Below are 21010 nucleotides of genomic sequence, written 5' to 3'. Positions count from 1 at the left end.
TGTCACTGGCAGAGTTGTCATTACGTCCCAGCCTCCTCGAGAGTGGGATGGTAAAATGGGAAGCCAGTGGAAGTTAAAAAACAAAAAAACCAAAACAACACCCCCAAAAACCAACAAGGCAGAATAAGTTACCAGATTCATAATTTTTAGAGGCATCCCAAACTCCCTCAGAGACCTGTACGGAGCCACAGACGCTTTTGTTCTTCATGCCGTTTATGCCAGAGGTTCATATGCTGCTTTCTATTGGAAGGATACGATATTAAAAAGGAAAAATACTTCCAATATAGCATACCTTTCCTCAAGATTTTGTACCTGCCTGACTGACAGAAACCAGACAAAGAACTAAAACAAAAGAGGGGGAAATGTTAAGCTTTCCGTTTATTTAAAAACCTATATTATTTTATGATTCTGCGTGACTTTATGCTGAGGAAACTAACTCAAGACCCGATCAGAGTATCACTTTTCAAATGCCTAAATCCCTGTAAAGGTTTAGTGTCTGGCTGTGTGCATTTTGCTCAGTATTAACATGTTCAATGGAGTACTTTGATTTTTTTTTATTATTTTTTTTATTTTTATCTAGACGCCAGAAGCTGGTGAATATATGCTTCATAGCTTCAGATAAACCTTTTGTTCTTCTGGGGCTGATCAGCTGGTGCGGCAGCGAGAGGGAGAGGAGGAAGGAAATTCACAGGGGCTCCACGGTTTCAAAAAGTCAAATTACCTCTGAGCCATGGCATTGCTGATAATTTAAATGAAAAAATATATATACAGGCTGCACCACACAACATCTCTACTGTTAGGACTTTTAATGAAGCCCCAGTTGTGATGACACTGAAGCAGGGAACGCTACGGTGGGATAATTACTTGGCTCCCTCGCAGCTGAGTTTCACAGATGCATTATTAACGGCACATTCCATGCCATAACGAGCACCGAATGTAGGTGGGATTCGCAAGCCCCGGCATCCGCCATTAGCAGGTTGGCGCAAACACAAATGAGTGTTTTCACAAAAGCATGCAAAGGTTGTGAAATTCCAATGAATTCTTTCACTGGAAAAAAGAGTTCAAGCTGCCATGACCGGATATGTCACCTCCCACGGCACGCCGCGCGCCCGGCGAGGCACCATGGGAAATTACAGAATCAGAATGCATTGATTTTTCTGTAGAAAATACAGGCGGCAGCCCTGATGAAGAATTAAGGAGGAAATGTAATAACCTAATTCTCCTCTAACATCCTCATATACACCCCTTCCAGCCCAGATGCCCGGCTCCTGCATCCAGACAATTGCCAGGTGGAAGACAAGGTCAGAAATCAGCTTCCACGTAAGCAGGTGGTGGGACAGTGGGTTGAGTACACCTCTATCTGCTTACACCAGGGCTGGGCTTGGCCTGCTTTGTCTGAATGTCATCAGCTTTATGACAAAAAATCTTCCAAGTAATACTTTGTTTACGTTGCCACATGCTTCACGTTATTCTCTGTGACATTCATCCCCTAAACACTCCTTAGATAAAAGTCCTTACAGGTTTTCTCCACAGAATACTATGTACAGCATAAGAAATTATTAATAATTCCTCAAACCAGACTGTATATGGCTTGGAAGCTCTGGGGAATACAGAAAGAATTTTGCCTCTCTTTTTCACGCCACACACATAGAAAGCATGATACTAACATCTTCCTTTTTTGAGGGGCACGTTAGCACAGCACTGTGCCTACATTCCTTCCTAGCCTCATCAATGGCAGAGGCAATTAAGGCATTCCTTATGACTGCACAGTACTGCTTATTTCACTGTTTGTAGCACAAGTTTGAACTGAATGCAGTCACAAAATCAGCGGCAGACCTGCCCTTTTTTTTAAAAAAAAAAGCTTCTATTTCAAGGTGACCCTTTTCCTGTTTTGTGTGTCACCCCAAGTGTTGCTGCATGCATACTGAACCAACACTCTCCCAGTAATTAACACCAGCACTTAATGAAGTCCAGCTGCTGCGATGGCAAACTGAAGAGATGCCAACCTTTGTAAACCAGTACTTGGGATACTTCAGCTACAGCTGCTTTAAAACCACAGTAGTCAACTTCTCTTTGCCTACTTCTCAAGAGATAATTCTTACCAAATAAGACAAGTGTTCAAGATTAAGCATTTAATAACAAAGCTTATCTCTGAACTAATATTTCAAGATGGAAATTATATAAAGGGCTGGATCAACTTAAATGAACATGGCAAAATTAATAAAAACCCTGAGCAGCAAATGAAAAGCTAAAATGAAGATTTGCACTGTTAAATACAGAAACCTTTAAAAACCCTAGAAGTTCAGTTCCAAGGGAAAATTGGAGACAGATTCTTCAGCAATATCTGTTCCTCTGAACTCTTTTCCTGATCCAGTATGAGAGATACCAACAGCCAATGCTTTATTAAGATAAGGGGCTCTGTCAGTTGTTTCATTACATGCAGTGGTGTGGTAAGGATACTAGGTGAATGTCTTTGGAGAATGTTGGAAAAGGTTTGTGTTATAACTCATACCACATGGACTCTTAAAAGAGAAAAAAGAAATCCTTTGACAGTCTTCCTCTGCATGCACTTTCTTGGTCTGCTCCTTTATCCATCTCTCTTAATATGCCAAGTTTTCCAACACAGAAGTACTGATAACATTGCCCAATTTAAGAAGGAAATTTCTAAACTCCTCTCCATAGCCAAAGGGGCCCAATTCAGAATTGCAAAATATGCCCTCCTTTCCTCTCAGACCCACATAGTAAGTATTACATCCCACATTTCTGCTTTACATACCCATGCAGGACTCTCACTTCAGTGAAAGAGACATTTGATTTGCACTGGAGAGAAAGGACTGTGAGCTGAGCTTTCCCAAGGAGGGAAGGCCCCCACATGCTGCCAGGCCAAGAGCTGGTAGGAGCAGGGAGGTTGGAACAGGTGAGCCGAGCTCAGCCCACAAAGGGCAGAAAGTACATACTTTTCAAAATTACTTCCAAAGATAATGGCTTCTACTATGACAAACACTAAGTGGCCTTTGAAAAAGCAGGAGGGAAGGGAACTGGCTAATTTACTGTCATCTGAACTAATTTACACGTAGTTAACATGTATCAGTTTACAAATATTATCAGCACCAGGAAATCAACAGTTCCTCCAAGCAGGGGTTAATTCCAGGCTCAAGATGTGAAATCAGTCCAGTTTTTCCACCAGAGACCTAACATTGCACAGGATCAGTATTAAAAGTACATCCTCGATTATTCTGGATGTCCATGCCCCTGAGAATATAACTTAAAAACAAAATCATTAGCTTACACAATAACATAGTCCTTGAAAAAAAAGTGTGTGCAGAGCAATGTTGACTTCCAAGCACAAATTCCTTTGTTTTCCTTAATGCTAGCTTTGGACCCTACTGATGACTCAAAAGGAGCTGCACTGAAATAATCACATAACCTGGCAGCACTCTGCAATGCATCAACATCTCACAGGCAGGAAGGTAGCAAAGGGCTAAAAGCCAAGAACCCAACTTTGGTTTACTTTACAGAAAATAGAGCACATATTACACCATCTATTTTACTCATTGTAAGTTTGATAGTAAATTATCTAGACTTTCAGAGGGAAAGCCAATTACCAAAGAGCTGTTGTGACTAAGTTCCACAAGGACAAACCATGGGAAAGGGATGTGGTGGTTTTGCATGGCACAGTACAAGGCTGACAAACCTCTCATGTGCATTGGCCTCTATGCAAGAGCCAACCATGGAAAAAGGTCTGTTTACAACAAAGGCATCTGGTAACCATGATTATTCTGCCTTAAAATTGAACATTTTAGATTCCTTAGCTCCCTCTTTTGTTCAGTTTTAGTTCTCATGCTTGCTGTTTTCTGCTCTGCCCAGTTCTTTTTTTGTGCACTTTAATACCCAGCATGACAGAAATCTGTGTAGTCAATCACACCACTGACTTTTAAACAGGTGAGTGTTATTAGTTTCACCAAGAGGTTCATAGGTATATTTTAAATTCATTTTACAAATCATTTCACAAGGCAGCTACCCTGCTTCTTCTGCAATGATAAAGCTCACAACTTGCTGGCGTGGAAACTCAAGGGAATTGTCTACTTGAAAGTAGAGCCTGGAATGCTAAATATGGATTCAGATCTAGATATCAAAACCTTCCTGCTTCTCAAACATTGGGTACTCAGTTCCTACCAGTCTTTACTCAAACTTTCAACATCAGGTTCCTCTAACATGTTGGTGGTGCTCAAATGCAGACAGACGGGGGGCCTGCATCCATGACATTACAAGTATCATCTCTTTTCACCTAGAGGCCTCTTTTTAAAGTTGCTGTGTGCTAGTAATATAGTGTTAAGATGTACAATAACTTCTGAAGTAAAACAAAATGCTTCACTAAAAAAATTGGCACAGGAACTGAAGTTCCTTATGAGATACTGCCCTGGGTTCGAGATTTTAAAAGGTAAGGTCGTAGACTCCTGAAAATAAAGTTTCTTCTATACATTCATGAATACAACAATAGACGTTTTAAGATTATGTGTGGAAAGCAGAATCTGTAGATCTTTCATTATTGATGAATTTATTATTTCAGTATCCCCAAGAAACTGCTGTACCTGCCTAGGTGCAGCAATCCCCTGTGTAACACAGTGTACACTCTATGGGTGCACGATTAACTATGAATTAGGTATATGACAGATGTGGCTCAGTCAGGATAAAGCAGTAGCTTTAAACATGCCACAGGCAGTGCTTCAGAGAAGTCACTGTATAACATCAGTTGTTAAGAACAACATTCAGGAATCTCGTTTCTTGAACTTTAAAATGTGTCTCCTAAAACAGGTACATTTTGCTTAGACAAGACATAACTTCATGGTATAACATGTCAGAAATTGAATCAAATTTTTCTTACTGAAAAGAAGTGAAGCAGCACGTTTCCACAGTCTTTAGAGCATTAACTTTCATGTTCTTCAGTAAGTTACCCTCTGGTTTAACCAAGTCGAACACTGATAAACCCAAAAGGGATGCTGCTGATAACCCCAGATCTCCTCTGCATGTGCTGCCTCTCCCGTGTTCACTTTCCAGACAGGGAAATACTAATTGTCTTTTAAAAATCTCTATAGTATTTTGTCAATATTTTTTTATTACAGCAGAGCATGTATAAATATTTTATTGTAAACCAAGGGCCTAAAATAAACAGTTTAGTAAATAGTTATTACATTACAAGGAAAAACATCTGTGGAAACTGTTTTCCATGTAATTATTCTTGCTATTTTACATCAGCTCTCAATGAGCATTTCCTTGGCTCTAATGTTTCACTTGTTCTAAATCTTCCTCCTTGTTGCTATTATTAAAATCTTAAAAAGGTGCCAAATCTTAAATGAAGAAAAAAAAATGATTCACTAGAAATTATTCATATCACAGTGAGCCTCTACTAAACCTGGCAGGGGTGCAATATTTTCGGTGAAATTAACATAAAATATACAACTGCAAATTATCCAGGAAATAGCTATGTTCTTTACAGTGCGCATTTACATTTGGTAAAAAATGTTCTACTTATCTGTCTCGCACAAAGCTCCAATCGCTTCCAAAGGCAGTTTTAAAGGGATAGCGACAGCTCTGAGCAGGGAGCACGGCCCTTACGGCGCCTGTAACAAATAGCTGGTGGGGAAAGTGACCTTCGATAATTACTGAAGGTAACAGTCAGCTCTGGACATTCCTTGTTGTGAATACTAACAATCTAATTTTAGATTGATTTCCCTTTCGGTACGCTGGATGGATTTCCTCTCTTAGGCCTAAGTCTTTTCTACTAAACACAAGAAAAACTGTAATACCATGTAAAATGCAAATTTTGCTGTAAATATTTTATAAAATTGTTGCATACATCCCAAAAGCTATAGGTCTTAATTGAGAGCAGGCTATTTTTCCAGTCAATATATGGAAATGGAAAATGCTAATTCATGTTTTTCTACTTATGAAAAACCCTAGAGAACGGCAAAACCACAAATGCACTCACTTTAATATTATAAATATAATTTGGCTCCCTCTTTGCAGTCCCTGATGTCCTGGCTTTTATCTCCCAATGGCTGCAGAGGAAGAATCAGAGAATTGCTTTTACATCCCCTGCGCAGGAAGTCACCCCCATGCCCTGCCAGCTTGGCAAAGAGCAACAGCCTGAGCTCGCAAACACGGCAAACAGGAACTGAAACAAGAAATTCCAGTGCTCTTACACAGGAAACATGTCTCAAATGACAGCAGACCTGCTCAGGGTAAGTGGCTTGTACATTCAGCACCACTGCCACCACAGGCTAGCTGGGCAGAGGAGTGGGGCTGCCTCCGTGCTGTCCTCCAGCCCTGGGGCTCTTCCTTGGATTTATTTTCTCCCTTCAGAGCAGCCAGTGGTTTGGACAATAAAGCCTCAAAACAGCCTCTCATGAGTTGTACTGAATATGACTAAAAGTCATTTGGCCTGCTCCAGAGTATGGTTACGTGCACTTGCCTCGATCCATCCACTTTTAATTTCCTTGTCAAGGAAAATACTGTTTTTTTGCATCTTCTAGAAGAGAAATCATTAGGCTGTTGAAACTCTCCAAAGGTCATTGATGCTGGCTTTGAAAATTGTATTATTCCCCATTAGACTTTTAGCCTCATGATAAGAGCTAAAGTTAACATGGCTGTTTCATTTTCTACCAGGCAAGAATAAACTCTTTTTTCTTTCTCTACTTAATGGCATCCTATCTAGATGAGCAACATCTCATAGTTAAACAGTATAAACAATACAAATGCAAAATACTTTGCAAGAGGTTTGTGTTGGTTTTTTTAAAAACAATGAAGGCTGATTTGATTAATCCTGAAAGATCTTACTACAGTCACAGAAAAATTCACCCATGGAAGGCCCACCTGAGTCAAAGTACCTACTCTTTGTTGTCAAGACTGCAGTCCATGCTGGTACCAGCAAGGAGACATGGGGAAAAGGATCCATCCGCTCCCAGTTTGAGCTCTTACTCCTACATCCCCCAAAATTTAGCCCTACAAATGTTTCTGAGTTGGATGAGTGCAAGTGGGATCCAACATGCCAGTAAGAGCTACTTGTGTGAGTGAAAACTACCCTCTTAGCCTCCTCATGGATATTAAGACTGGATTTGCAGAAAAGTCTGTGGTGCAAGTATTTACAGGTGCATACTAATTTAAAACCCCACCATACAGCATTCACTGTTATTACAGGCAGACATATGGAAAAAATTCAATTTTCTTCATCAAGGCAGGCTCTGATAATCAACTAGTAAAACACGGACTATAATTTCTTATTCAGTGTTCCACATGAGATGCATTTTGCTGAATTTAACATGTTTTGCTGTTAATGGATTTCACAGTGTGTTGCCATTTTTATACAGCTGTCCAAATAAAATGTTGTGTACAATGATGTGCTTTTACTGTATTTCTAGCCTGCAAATGGCAGCCACTTCCCCAGTTCAAGTCTTAGGAAAATGGGAAAACTCTTTGACTAGGCCATTTAATGTAAGCATTTTGGGTCTCGAGATCTTTCCCTAGTAAGTCACGTTCAAAAAGGAACAAAGACACAAGATAGATATAATTACACCTCATACATTTATGGTCTAATAGTATTGCCACTGAAAGAAAAAATAAACCTCAATGTTTTCAGGTGTTAATAATTAGAGTATTAAGTCATAGTTTTAGAGGTAACAGACCCACACCTTTACGTTACTTGAAAGCTGGCTTCCTAGCATGCATGACAAATGTCTATTTTCTTTAAAACTGCAGACCAATGTTTAGATTGCAGGGACTGCTAGTGCACAGAACACAAGCCACTCAGTACCTAATGGTTTACAAGAAATGCCTGTGCAACTCCAGAATTGCCAGCCTTCACTATCTTGAGCTGCTTGGCAGTGAAGTACATAGAAGCAACTGAACATTTCTGTTTCAAAACAGGCTGATCAGAAAATCCATCGCCACATCAAGTCCACATGGACTCTTTGGCATACAAAATCAAAAGCTTATACATGGCAATCTGCCGCAATCAAAGTGTGTGATGGGTACCTGGGCATTAGCTGCTCTAACATGGATATTAACACTATTAACACATTTACCAAAAAAAATATATCCTGACAAGTTTCAGTAAAAACATGAAAAGAGCCTAGTTTTCCTTTTAATAATGCTCTAATGACATATTTAACTTCTCTGATACCTTAAGTATTTTCATAGTATTGTATTTCTATATAACTGTGGGGTAGTTCAATATGGTTCCTTTTTATTAAGAGACAAAAGAAAATTTTAAAAGGACTACAGACTTCAATTTCGGGTCATTAATTCTGAATTATTATAATTACAAAAAAAAGTTATAGATTGCTTTTTCGTTGTAGTTTTTGAATTCTTTTTTTTCTCTGTTGAACTTAATAAAAGGATATGTAACTTAAAAAGGCTTGGATTAAAAAAACTAACATTCTCCCTTTAGACTTTCAAATGCAATATAAAGTAAACTAAGTAAGCAACTAACATCTCATATTTTAAATTCCGCACCTCTTTCAAGATCATCATTTAGTTTTTACACAGACATCGTTGATTTCAGTTTCTGGCAAATTAGAACTAGCCTCCAAAGGAAATTCTCTCCATTGATGTTCTTCTGTAAGTGGAAGCATAGCTTTAAACAGTTGTAAAATAGTTTCAAGAGGTAGAGAGAGTTGTTTTGCTTTCCTTTTTTTCCCCTAAAATCCTAGATTTTAAGAACAAATACTGAATCAAAAGGTCAAAAGTTGCTCTAGCCTCTTTTTTTTTCTTATTTAAATGAAAAGGAAAAAAAAAAAACAAGGGAAATTTTTAACTAGAAAGTTAAAAAATGAGAAAATGTCACTGGAATACTTTCTTTCCTTCAACTTCAGCTATCTATATCCAGCCCAGCTTGAATCAGTTACTGTTCATTGCATGAGGTTTCATCATTTAACTTTTGCTGCCAATATTTATTCCTGGATATAACTCACAGTCATGGGGTTTAGGAAATATTTTTCCATACCCCAATAATGTGTGATAGTTGACGTGTGCAAAACATAACAGCAGAAGACATACCAGTAGTGCTAGTTGATATTGAGCCTTTAAGACACCCAATCTCTGCCTGGAGCAAAACCTAAAACCAATGCATCTGCCTTGCCTGAACCAAGCTAAAAGACTTGCCTGTGAATACGGAATATGATATAGACATCATAAAATCTAAACATTTCATAGTTACACAGACAACGTTCTAAAGATTTTGTTATTTTTTTAAGGCAACTGACTGGCCCCTGATGTGCATCTGAAGGCAGGATTAAATCTCAAGTAAGCTATGATTGACTGAAACAGCAATTTACATACATCAGAAGGGTGCTGAGTACTTCCTACCTGCAAGGCCATTGTTTGTAGCCTTCTTCACCACCAATTCAGGAGGTGTCAGGGAAAAAAAAAGGGAAACACCAGACCAACACCAGCTCCTGCTATGGAGCTTTATCTTCTGAAAACCATGGTGTTCGTACACATGGTTACTTTCAGTTTTTTTCAGTTGTGACGGGACAAAAAAGTTTTTTCATTTATAAAAGCATGATTTACCAGTTCTTTTAAGTTTGCCATTACTGGGACAGCTCTTCCTCAAGTGTACTGTGCAATAACACAGTGGTTATTGGCTGTCGCAAGAAGGGTAAGGTTTTTACTTTTTAATTAAAGAAATCTAATTTTTGAAGTGGCACACAATGAATCTGCCAAGTCAAAATATTCACTTAAAAGTCTTCTGATTCTTACAAAGGCCCAAATCTGTCAGAAGTTACTAATAAACTGAACAAAAAGGAGTTTGTGAGAAAAACGTGCTACACAAGCAAGCAAGCACATCTGGTGCAAATGACAGAGACCGTTTGTGCAAAGGCTTTATCTGTGCCAGGAGCCCTGAAACACTGAGGAAAAAAAAGGTAAAAGCATTTAAATAATTTACATGGGTCTCCTTCATGTGGATCACTTGTAAGGAACCTCAGGGAAGAAGTTTCCCTTCACAGATGAAAAAAAAAGGTGCCAGTACCTCAAACAGGCAGAGCATACAGGGAGGGTGATGTCTGATCTGACTTGCTTGCCAGCTGTGACAAAACAGAAATCATTTTTTTAAGGGCCATGTCAGTTGGTAACCTCTTGTTCTAGGAGACCAGATTAAATCTTCCCCAAGGTTAAGGATGCCATTTAGTTTGAACTATAATTAAAGGCAACAGGCCAACTGTTTCTCTTTGAAGTCAACCAAGTAACAGGAGGAACAAATCTGGACCTTTAACATATAGACAAACCATTTTTCTCTGATAACTAGGGTTAGGATTCAACATATGTACACCAGTACCCTTACTGATTCAAAACCAGACAGTTGTTTCATAACAAAAAGAAGAAAAATAAGCATTTTAGGTCCACTGCTCAGAAGTGCTGAATATTGAACCAGATATCCAGATATCCAGAAAGAGTGAAATCCAGAATTTTATTGGTAGAAAAGGAAAATAATTCTAATTTACTCACATTATATACTTTCTTTTCCCATTTTCCTATGACTGGTAAAAGTCTGGAACTTTGTCTAGATTTCCCCAAAGAGGTAAAAAAAGTATTTTATAACTCTGCCTAAACGAATTCCTAACTAACCCAGCATGGGCTTTTCTAGCTTCACTAGACAATCACTTCTCAGATTACAGCCATCTTTCACAAAAAGACACAAAGCTTTCTGTCACTCAGGAAGGGTTGTACAGGTACCGATGTTTCCAAATCAATACATTTGTTTGGCAAATAAAGAATAAATGGGAGTAACATCTACTTCCTCCAGATAAAACCGTTATCTGTTAATAAACTCCCATAAAGAAATCATCAACATCTACATTTCAGGATAGACCTAATACAAGTATTAATCCCACAATTTACATTAGGAGAAGAACAATTTCCTGAAAACCTTATTTATATGAAGTCTGAAGACTACATCTAGAAGTGATGAAGAGTTTGCTCCCTCCTCCCACCCTCAAGAAATATTCTGGTGTTTTTTTCCTCAAAAGTAGGACACAGAGGGATGCTGAACTCTCCATTGGGTCTCCCTCACCTGCAGGGAGAACCCAAACCCCATATGGTGAGGACTTGCTTTCTTTTCCAGATTTAAAATGGCAAAGAGGGGCTAAAAAATTTGTGAACTTTGAGATACATGTCCATACACATATAAAATATCTGAGAAACAGGCAGAAAGTCTCTCTGCAGACTCTTAAATACAAACATACAGCTGTTTTCAAGGTTAATAGTATTAATAAAAATGAAGAACAAGTTATATATTCAGAGAAATCACTGCTAAACAGGGCAAAGTTTACTGAAAAATAGCAATTTTTGCCACACTGCCTAACCGATGTTCAAAGGCTGAGAATAGATTGAGGTGCTTGCTAATGATAACTTTGAAGAAACATCACACTTAAAACTCAGACTGATTGCAGAAAAGGTGTTTTATCAACTGCTCCCTTTATGAATAAATATGAAACTACCAGGAAAATGTTTAAAAGAGTGTAATCACAACTGCATATGAAAATTGAGTTTGGAGGCTGCAAGGAATCTTAACACAGTTAAGAAAGAATGAAAGCAATGTAAAACTGTGATCATAGCCGATTATGCACGTATCATGCAAAACAGGAATGTTGTCATAGCAGCTATAAAAATGTCAGTACAAACTGAACTACTATTACCAAGTTGTAAATGAAATGAAAAATGCAAAAGGAATATGTGAATGAATACATTAAGGGAAATGTTATTTCTTTCCTGGTAGATAAACAAGCAAAACAAAATGCATTCTTGTGACACGGAGTAATTTATATGAACAAATATGCATAGATAACAATTGCAGGAGGCCACATCTGCACAGTATGACTGGATAAAATTATTAATATTTTGGGTAATTAATTTTCCAGCCTTAGAAAAGGAAGGGACAGTAAAAATGTAATGTTATGAAACTAGTTTCAAAGTAAGAAACCAATTAAATAATAGATTATATTAAGGGACAATATTGTTTATATTAAAAGGAGCAACTTCTGTCTTTTGGCAATGGCAATTTGGCTTTCAGTGTCTCCACACTGTTAAAAAATATGGCTTTTGAAACATTTCTAGCTTTTTGTACACCACACTTATGTCAATGTTATTTAACTACTTGCACAAGTGCTTAATGTTAAAAATAATTAACAAAAAAAAATAGAAACCCAGGGCTTAGAGTTGGATAAAGTAACAGGAGGAACTCCTGGCATAAGCTAATCCTCCTGCCCAAGAGCCTGAGCCAGCAGCAAGCTCCCCTCGGGCCAAGTCTCCTGCAGTGGTATTGGCCAGACTCTGGCCAGCCCGCTGCCCTCGCACACAGTGGGATTAAGGCTCTCATGCCCCTGTGGAAACATCATGGTGGTTGTTCATTTGTTAAAATAAGTATACTTAGCTTTTTTCCCTTAAAATTAGTCTTCCACATTAGCCAGACACAAAATGAAAGTCTAGCATATATTGTTAATTAAGGCAAGTCCACACAGAATTGGATACTGAAGAAAGCACTGGCCAAATATGTGAAGGCTGTACCTTCATTTCTGCGTTAAAATAGTAATTACTTGGAATATGCTTGACAAACATCAAAGTTAAAGGAATATTTCTGAGTTCCTAATGTGTCCACAATTAATTCACACATTCAGCTGTTGAGCCCAGAAATATGTTCCTGTTGATAATTTGCATCTAATGCTTTAAAAACAATCTGGCACATTTTTATTTGCCTTAATGCCTGAAAGCTATTAACAAGATAGCGCTTTACGATGTCATCATCATTGCTACCACGTATATGCTTCCAACTAACACCAGCACTTAGGTCTGAAGAATTTCCCTCAAGAATTAAACAGTTTTGTCTCAGGACACATGTCATGACAGTATCTTAATGGAAGGGAATGTATTTACCAAACAGCACCCTTAAACTTTAAATCAATTAGAATTCAAGTACTGTGTTGAGCAAAATAGACAGGAAAATGGGAATTTTACAAGAATTACAGTTGCCCTTCTTCCAATATTGACTACATTTATTTCATATAAAGTATAAGATGTTTTATTAAAAGAGAGATGCTGAGAAGTGTTAGCCATCCTCAACTCACAAATCAATGAGAACCAGGAACAAAGCACTTCACGAGACCAGGCCAGAGTACTAGAAATGCTTCACATCCTCATCAGAGATGCCCAGGGCTAGTATTTCCACATGTATAAATTCAGTTCTGCAAAAATGATCCTTAGCTACAACCTTTTCACACACACATGCACCTAGACTCTACTGTGACAAGCTGGAGTCCAAGACCATCCAAAATGAGCCCAAATTTTTATTTCTGTTACATATATATTAGCAATTTTAATAAGATCTGAATTTATGAAAGCTAAGAGTTTCTAAATCAGAAGATAAAACTGCTTGCTTCCATTTTAAACAGAAAGGGAATACAGAACTGGGGATATAGTGGTTTATGTTTTGGTTTTGAATGCTGTCTCAACCCCTTCGGCCGTGCTGGTTTCATCTCACTGATTGAGCTTGGTATCAACTGCTAATTCTTTCAAATTAAAAAAAAAATCAGCTTTCTAAGAAAATTATTTCTACAGTTATCACTGAAATGTGACCTCTTATGAGTAACAAACTTATTTTGTTATTTTTAAATGTCAACAAAATAACAAACCTGTATTTGCTCACTTTTTGTTTAGAACAGCTGTATGCATCTGAAAGCACCACAACTGTGGATGGATGTTATCCCTCCTCTTTGTGTTTCATCGTGGCAGTGTTTCCAGAACTTGAAACGTGATCTCCAATGGCAGGAAAGGTAATTTACATACTTGGAGTCCTACACTACGTAAATGTATGATATGCCATGGCTTAGAGTAGTACTCAGAAAACTCTCCCTGTTCCTCCAAACACGGTGTTTAACTTGATCGTCCCCATCACATCAAACAGAGAAGTATTTATCCAGACAGCCGTCCAAGAACCAGACCACTGAACAATTTCAATATGACGTCTGGAAGTCTTCCCTCCAGCACTCCCATTTGTCTCCAGTGGCTCTCAAAACACAAACAGGGCCCCATGCTTCACATTGCACACACCGCAACAAGTCCAGTCCGCGCTTCCCTCCCTGCTCACCAGCACTCATTCGTGAACTTTGACCGAGAGTGTTGGCAATCACATATGTAAGGACAGGAGTGGCATTGGGGAAGTGCTCTGCTGAGCTCCAAGGAGTTGAGCAGCCTCTTGCAAGCTCACAAACACTTACAGCCCTCTGGAGACAGAAGCAGGAAGGTCCTGCAGCAATCCCAGTGTTAGAACACGACCAGGAATCATTATTTTCCCTGTTCCAGCACTGTGCTCCAGTTGAGTTTCCCATGCACATTTGCCAGGGGGATTTCTTAGAGAAAGCAAGAAAGAAAGGTGGGGACTGTTGTTTGGTTTTTGAACATTAAATAGAAAACATCCCCTGTCTAACTGAGACAGAAGTATTGCTAGGAAAACTGTGGGCTAAATCCTGACATACCCCATGCAGGGCTCTGAGCAGGAGCATTCCTGGCAGCATGGGACAGGGGAGTGACAGAGTCCTTTCCCTGGGGCAGCCACCACTTGTGCTGTAGGGACTCAGTAGTGGCCCCGTGATGGAGACTGAAGTTCCAAGGCTGCCCTAGCCACCAGAGAGAAGCTGCACTGACAGACTTCCAGGCTGCTGCCATTGCTGCTCAGTGCCCCCCTGTAGGGCCCACGGCTGCGTACACCCATCCTCCTCTGCATCTAATAGAGCTGGCACATCAGAGGCAGTGGTAGGTGGGGAGATAAGGGGAGGAAGCTTTAAACATTGCCAGATCAGCGCAACAGGAGGTAAGCAAGTACAGAGGCAGCAAGAACTACTGAAAGTTTTTGATATAGTCCCAGGTGTACTCCCCGGTGCCTGTAAATCTTTCAAAGGGGGATCCCCTTTCTGTGGGCATGGAAATGTTTCAAAGGAGCCCCAATCAGTGCCATGTTTCAAAGATTTCTGCTCTCTAGAACTTCCACCCCAAACCCTGCCCCAGGCTGAAAACATTTCTAAACAGATCCCTTCCTGACTAACCACAGCTGAGGAAGTCTGTTCTATTGCTTGCAGCCCTGCTACAGGCCCCAGTGTAAAATGAAACAAAGCCTCTACCATTTACCTCCTCTGGGGATATATCCAGCACGCTTCTTCCCCAGGGACCCTGTGCAGGACCCAATGTGCCTGTGTGTTTGAGCACAGGATATGAAGGGCTAGAGTGCAGAAGGGTAATTTTTCAAAGTGGTATGTGGGAGTAGCACTGGAAACTCCCTGCATACTGCTCTTGGAAAAAAAAAAAAAAACAAAACTCCCTTACCTCCATGAATTATGAGCAAGGCCTTTGAATCAAGACTGAGGAACTAAGAGGTTGAAGAGAGAGGCAGAGTCAACTTAACTGGACACACTTTTAAAGACTACGATGCATGAAATAATCCAATTCTTTAATTCATATTATGGACACCAATAATTAAGAGGTGTTGCTGCTACACTTGAGCAGAATAAAACTGTAAGCAAGTGCTTAGGATATCTCAACTATTGATTTTGTGTTTCTCAAAGTATGAGAAGAAAGTACTGCTGAGAGGTCTTCAATTATCAAAGCCAAGGGTTTTTTTAAACCTAAAAACTACACGTCAAGGCTAACTTCATTGTCTTGGCTCACTTCAAATTCAAAAGAGAGATAAAAATCTCTCTCTGGAAATGCTTATCCTACTCAAACTCTTATCTTAGATTGGCATCAATCATTCATTTTCCCCAGACAGCATGTCAATGACTATATTAAACCAGACACCTTAATTTTAGACAGATATAAGTTCATTGAGATGAGTCCAACTCTAAGCTCCTGAGGGCACAGAGTCTGAGGGCATGCTCCCCCCTGCCCCACAAACACCCATATGTCCACAAATCCTCATCTGTAGATCTTAAATTGGCAAGGATCTGTGACACAGATCTGGGCTGCAGAAACAGCTATATTAGCTTCTTTCTCTCACCATCCATATGACTATATTAGCTTCTTTCTCTCACCATCCATATGACTAGACTTAGTCTAACTCAGACAAGGGAAACTCTTGCACCCCTTATTTTGTAAGCAATAAACCAGTTTGAGTAGTAAGAAGGCACATGCCTGTTTCTCTTATGGCCTAAGCAAGGGATCGAGGTTCTCAGGCTTTGAACAAAGGGCACAGGAGCAAGTCTGAGAGGCAATTCATCACTCTTCTTATTACTACCAACTCAGCATTAAGCAAATTAACACCAAAAATTTGCACAACATCTATTGCTAGCGAAATGAAGACATCTCTTTCCCCGTTGTTATTCCCCAGTAAAGAACAAATACCAACAGTAGACTCACTGGCAACACCTTTTCAGAAGCAGTCACGTGTCCTGAAGGAGCCGGGGCCCAAGCATCTTGTGATCTGGGATGCCCAGAGCAGAAAGAGCCTTGCCTCTATATTAAAAGTTCCTATACTTCACTCTTTCCTTAACTGCACCATGAAAAAAGTGGTCTTGAACTTCATGAACATTGTGGTCAGCAAAGTGACACAAAGGCAAGGTACCACAACGATACAATCACGTATTTTCTTACCATGTCCTGGTATTTACAATGTTCTAAGTGTACCAAATTGAGTCCATATGCACTTTTGTATTTGTATATAGGTCTTCCAAAAATGTAAAACCACTTATGTACAGCTTCAATGAAACAATAGGTACAATTTTCTCAAACAGCGGCACTACACTTTTCTCAGCCTCCTAAGCCTTTTACCACCGTTGTTTTCCAATAGTACTAATAGAAAATCTTGTAATGTCATATATATATATCTATATATATATACCTCTCATCATGTATTACTCCAGACAGCACTCATTTGTTGATATACATAAAGAAACAGCACACACCAGTTACTGGAAAATGAAGAAATTGCATATTTCCAAAAGGAAAAAGAATTCTCCTCTCGAATCAAGCAGAACATTAACTCAGCACCTTATGACCTTTGTATTTAAAAATGTTTTACTGGATCACAAATTAAGTTGAAATAAGTGCTAAGCTTGCCTAAGGATTTTGTTCTTTCAAGCTACTTAAAAAAACCCCAACAAACTAGGGGAGAGCTACATGAAATCACTATGGTCCAATTAACAGGGATCTCACTCTTCAAGCTTGCAAACAAAAGATTACATTAACACCTGCTACAAAGGCAAACATTTTTAGATATCTTCATCTTAACCTGCTTGACATTGTCTTCAAACTCCTGCCTGGCTCTCAGATGAAAAATATTGTGACTGACATGTATCTTTTTCATTTGGGGGTGGTGGTATGAAGACTGTGTCAGTGCATATTTCTCTCTCTCCGGTATTTATGCATAATTCACTTCAAAGATAACAGGAGTTACATACATACATTGACTGGAGGATAGTTTCCTAAATGTAAAATTGTTGAAGGAAAACTATTATGCTTATGGCAGATAAATGCTGCATGAGAACATGAGACAAAGAGTGTGCTGTAGGGTCCTTGAAGGATCTCGTTCAACATATGCCTACAGTGGCATGTGTAAGTAACTCCTTTGTGGTCTATGCATCAAAATAAACTGACCTCTTGGGCCAACACATATATTTATAACATCTGTACAGACAGGAAAAACATTTCTTTGTGTTCATCAGAAAAGCAATCACACAGCTGCAGCAGAAATACAACCCATCAGATTACAATAACACTTTAGTACAACCTCTTGCAACAGGACTGTAGTAGAAAGCAGCAAGAACCGATTTTTAAAACACTCTGATGTCTGAAAAGTTGAACTTTCTAAAGTCCAGAGTTACTGGAAAAAGAAAAAAAAAACCCAGTGAAATAACTCTGTAAGTGTTTTGTTTTGACAATGTTCCTCAGGAATTCACCACACTTAGCTGGGAAAATGCTAGCAGTTTAAATCTATTCAATGTCATGACATACAAAATTGAAACATAATTGCTCCTAAGTGGTTGACAACTGGCAAGTACTTTTTACATGGATAGAGAGAAATTTATGCTATCAAATGGAAGATACTGTCAAAAGTTTGATTTTAATATAAATGAAAATGCTACATGAGGACTCAAAAGGATAAGGAAAAAAGCTCAGCAGTAACACTTTTATAACCACATATTTAAAAAGCTTTGAAGTGAAGAATCATTACATCAAAATCATTTTCCTTGAAAGATAAAAAAATAAATTACAGCATGAATATTAACAAGTTATTAGAATAGTGAATTTCAAAGAGCAGCGAAAAACAAGCAGCCGATGAGTGGCCTAGTTTAAAGAATGTCTTACCAATCATATGGTTAGCGACATGGATTTGTATCTCTCTCTCATTCTCAAAGGTCATCTGGCACTTGATGCATTGATAGGTCTTTTTCTGTTTAATAACCAAAAAGAGATTAGAGAAAACTGCACTGTAGCATACGGCAAGTGTGATCATGAATACAGCATATTATGTGCTTCAGCTTTCCTCCACTGAGGCCTTTTTTGCTCATGTATCCCCAACAAGACACCAAGCTGGACTAGGCTTTGCTAGGACCACAAACAGAACCTGTAACTAACAACTTCAAAAATCTCAAATGACACTGCTTGAAAACCTGAGTGAGCCATGAGATTAGTCATGTCATTTAATCCAGAACAATAATTTCACTGCAGAGTGAAATAAAAGACATTGAAAGGTAACTCTATTTTCAGAAAAAGATACACTTCTCCAATGATTCCATCCTTAGTTAAACTCAAAATACAGGCAAAACACCTATAGTTACCTGAGGAAGTGAAAGACAAAAGGAAAAAAATACATTTTTTAGTGGTCTCCCATCAGAAATCCTGGAAAAACAGCATTACCACAAAGAATTGATTCCTAACACAATCTGTTGTGTGTTTCCTCTGTCTCAAAGTTGTACCAGGGAGGCTTAGCTGCAGAAGTCAGGAGATAGTGTGAAGAGGCAATTACATGAGCCATTTATTCAAATAGGGAAAATGGGGTTTGCACTCAAATTGACACTCATGCATTACTTGTGCATCATGACAGGGAAAAAAATCCAATAAGTCATTTGTAGAAATTAAAATGCATATTTACAAATAGACATTCAAGTTAGGAAAAAAATAAAACACAAGCACTAAGCTTTTGTACACTTGCAAAAACTCTTATTTCCCAAAGCTGGAGTAGGGTGCTTTGGTTTAATGTGCATGTTCATTCACTGCATGGGAATATGCTATCTAAATAAACATCTTTTGACTTGCAATTTAGAAAAATTGGGGGTTTTGTGCCTGTGTCTTCCTAGAGAGTAACTCTTATTGCAATACTTGCCACTAGGGATGAGCATGAGCATGCAAGTCTGTATCCACAAGCTCAGATAGTTGAGGAATGGATGGGAACCCTAAACCATTAACCCTGAGAAACTCAATTCAGTAAACTACATTCTCTTAAATTTTTTGAAGCAAAATATTTTCCAAGTATATTTTGTGTGAATTTTTTGATGCACATTATTTTTTCTTGCAGCCTCCACCCCAAACCTAGGCATAGAATCCCATTTTTAGGACAGCAGTAATAAGTCAGAAGTTTTGAGTTAAACAGGAGTGGCTGTCATCCCCTCTGCACATGGGATCCAATTTCCTCAAGCACCTGCTGAGGAAAGAACAAATTAGGTGCTGCCAAGAGCTTCTTAACTACTTCCCATGTCATCAATGGCAACAAGTTAGCCTGCTGGAGGTTAATGAACATGCTGTAATAGCATAATAACAAATGCATCAGGCTATGGATGTTACGTATGTTCCATGATTTCATGTTTGCACACAGACAGGGCTTTCAAGGCTAAAATAGCAATGGGTGATTAACATGATAATAAGAAGAAGGCTATACTCCATTGGCCCAAACCTGACACAGCCAACCATATAAAAGGAAATAGTTTGGATTGGCTAGTTATCCCTAGGCAGCTCAACAAAGTATCCTCCTGGAGTCCATTTGGAAATCAAGACTGTTAATGGAAAAGCAGCTGGATTTCTGCAGCACTCTTTCTTGGGAGTCTATTCCAGCAGACGAGCACAGCACACATACGTACACATGTCCTCTCAAACACACTGGCATACACATGCTGAGGGCTTCTAACTTTAAAAACAAAGCAAAACACAAAATCCTTGGAAGAGAAGAATGGGATTGGGCTGTGAATGATTCATGTGGTCACATTTAAAACTCGAAACCTTCCTCTTCTTTAAAACTTCAAAGCTAAGTGCTGTGCCTTGTTCAACACTTATCTCTGTTATGAGAATTCCCTAAGTAACTAGCTAAAAGGACAATACTTAGCTCAACTCTATTTCAAACCTTTAAAGTTATATTAAACACAGACAAATGAGTCTTTTTTTTTTTTTTATTGATTTTGGTGCTTCTGAAAGCTCCTTACTAACAGATCTGGAGACAGGATGTCTTTGTTTATCCGCAGACTCAGTGCAAACTCCTCCACTCCGTGTCATAAACTTATAAAACACCCTGTTTGGTATGATCATCCCTCAAAGAAGAGGGCAGATTTCAGACTTCCTCTTAGTATTATGTTTAGCCTCAGCTGAGACACATGCACAAGAGCAGCTTAACTGAGGTGACAGGGTATCCCACTTGATATAGAGTGAGGTTAATAAATGGCCTCACGTAGGTCATGAAATAACTATAGCTAGATTAGCACTCACATGGATGTGCAAGACATGGAAGAGCTGATTTTTTGGCTCATTAACAATTATCTTTAAAAGAATGTCACAAAACTAGACCTCCCCTCTCAGTAAATGGGGAGCACTAGTTTTAATACAAGGTTGTGATATTTATGGTACCAAATATGATCTTCTAGTATGGTTTCTGTGGGTATCATGGCTTCACAAACATTATTAATGGGCCACGTGCTATTTTAAAAGTTTTTTCTTCACAAGTGGTGACAACAAAGCTGCTGAGACTCTGAGGAGCTAAGCGGCT

At 38.8% G+C, this 21010-nt stretch overlaps 1 protein-coding gene across 2 annotated transcripts in view; it reads right to left on the bottom strand.

Moving 5' to 3' along the window:
- ZNF423 (zinc finger protein 423) overlaps nt 1-21010 on the bottom strand; it is a 230447-nt gene that overhangs the window by 70378 nt on the left and 139059 nt on the right. For both annotated transcript variants that reach the window (XM_062007647.1, XM_062007648.1), the window contains one exon: nt 18346-18430. In XM_062007647.1, coding sequence (XP_061863631.1) covers nt 18346-18430 — 85 coding nt within the window. The remainder of the gene's footprint in view (nt 1-18345; nt 18431-21010) is intronic.

The sequence above is a fragment of the Colius striatus genome, chromosome 14 (assembly GCF_028858725.1).
Source record: "Colius striatus isolate bColStr4 chromosome 14, bColStr4.1.hap1, whole genome shotgun sequence".
NCBI lineage: Eukaryota > Metazoa > Chordata > Aves > Coliiformes > Coliidae > Colius > Colius striatus.
Note: the sequence above shows the minus strand (reverse complement) of the source record. Positions and strands in the feature narration are given on the sequence as shown.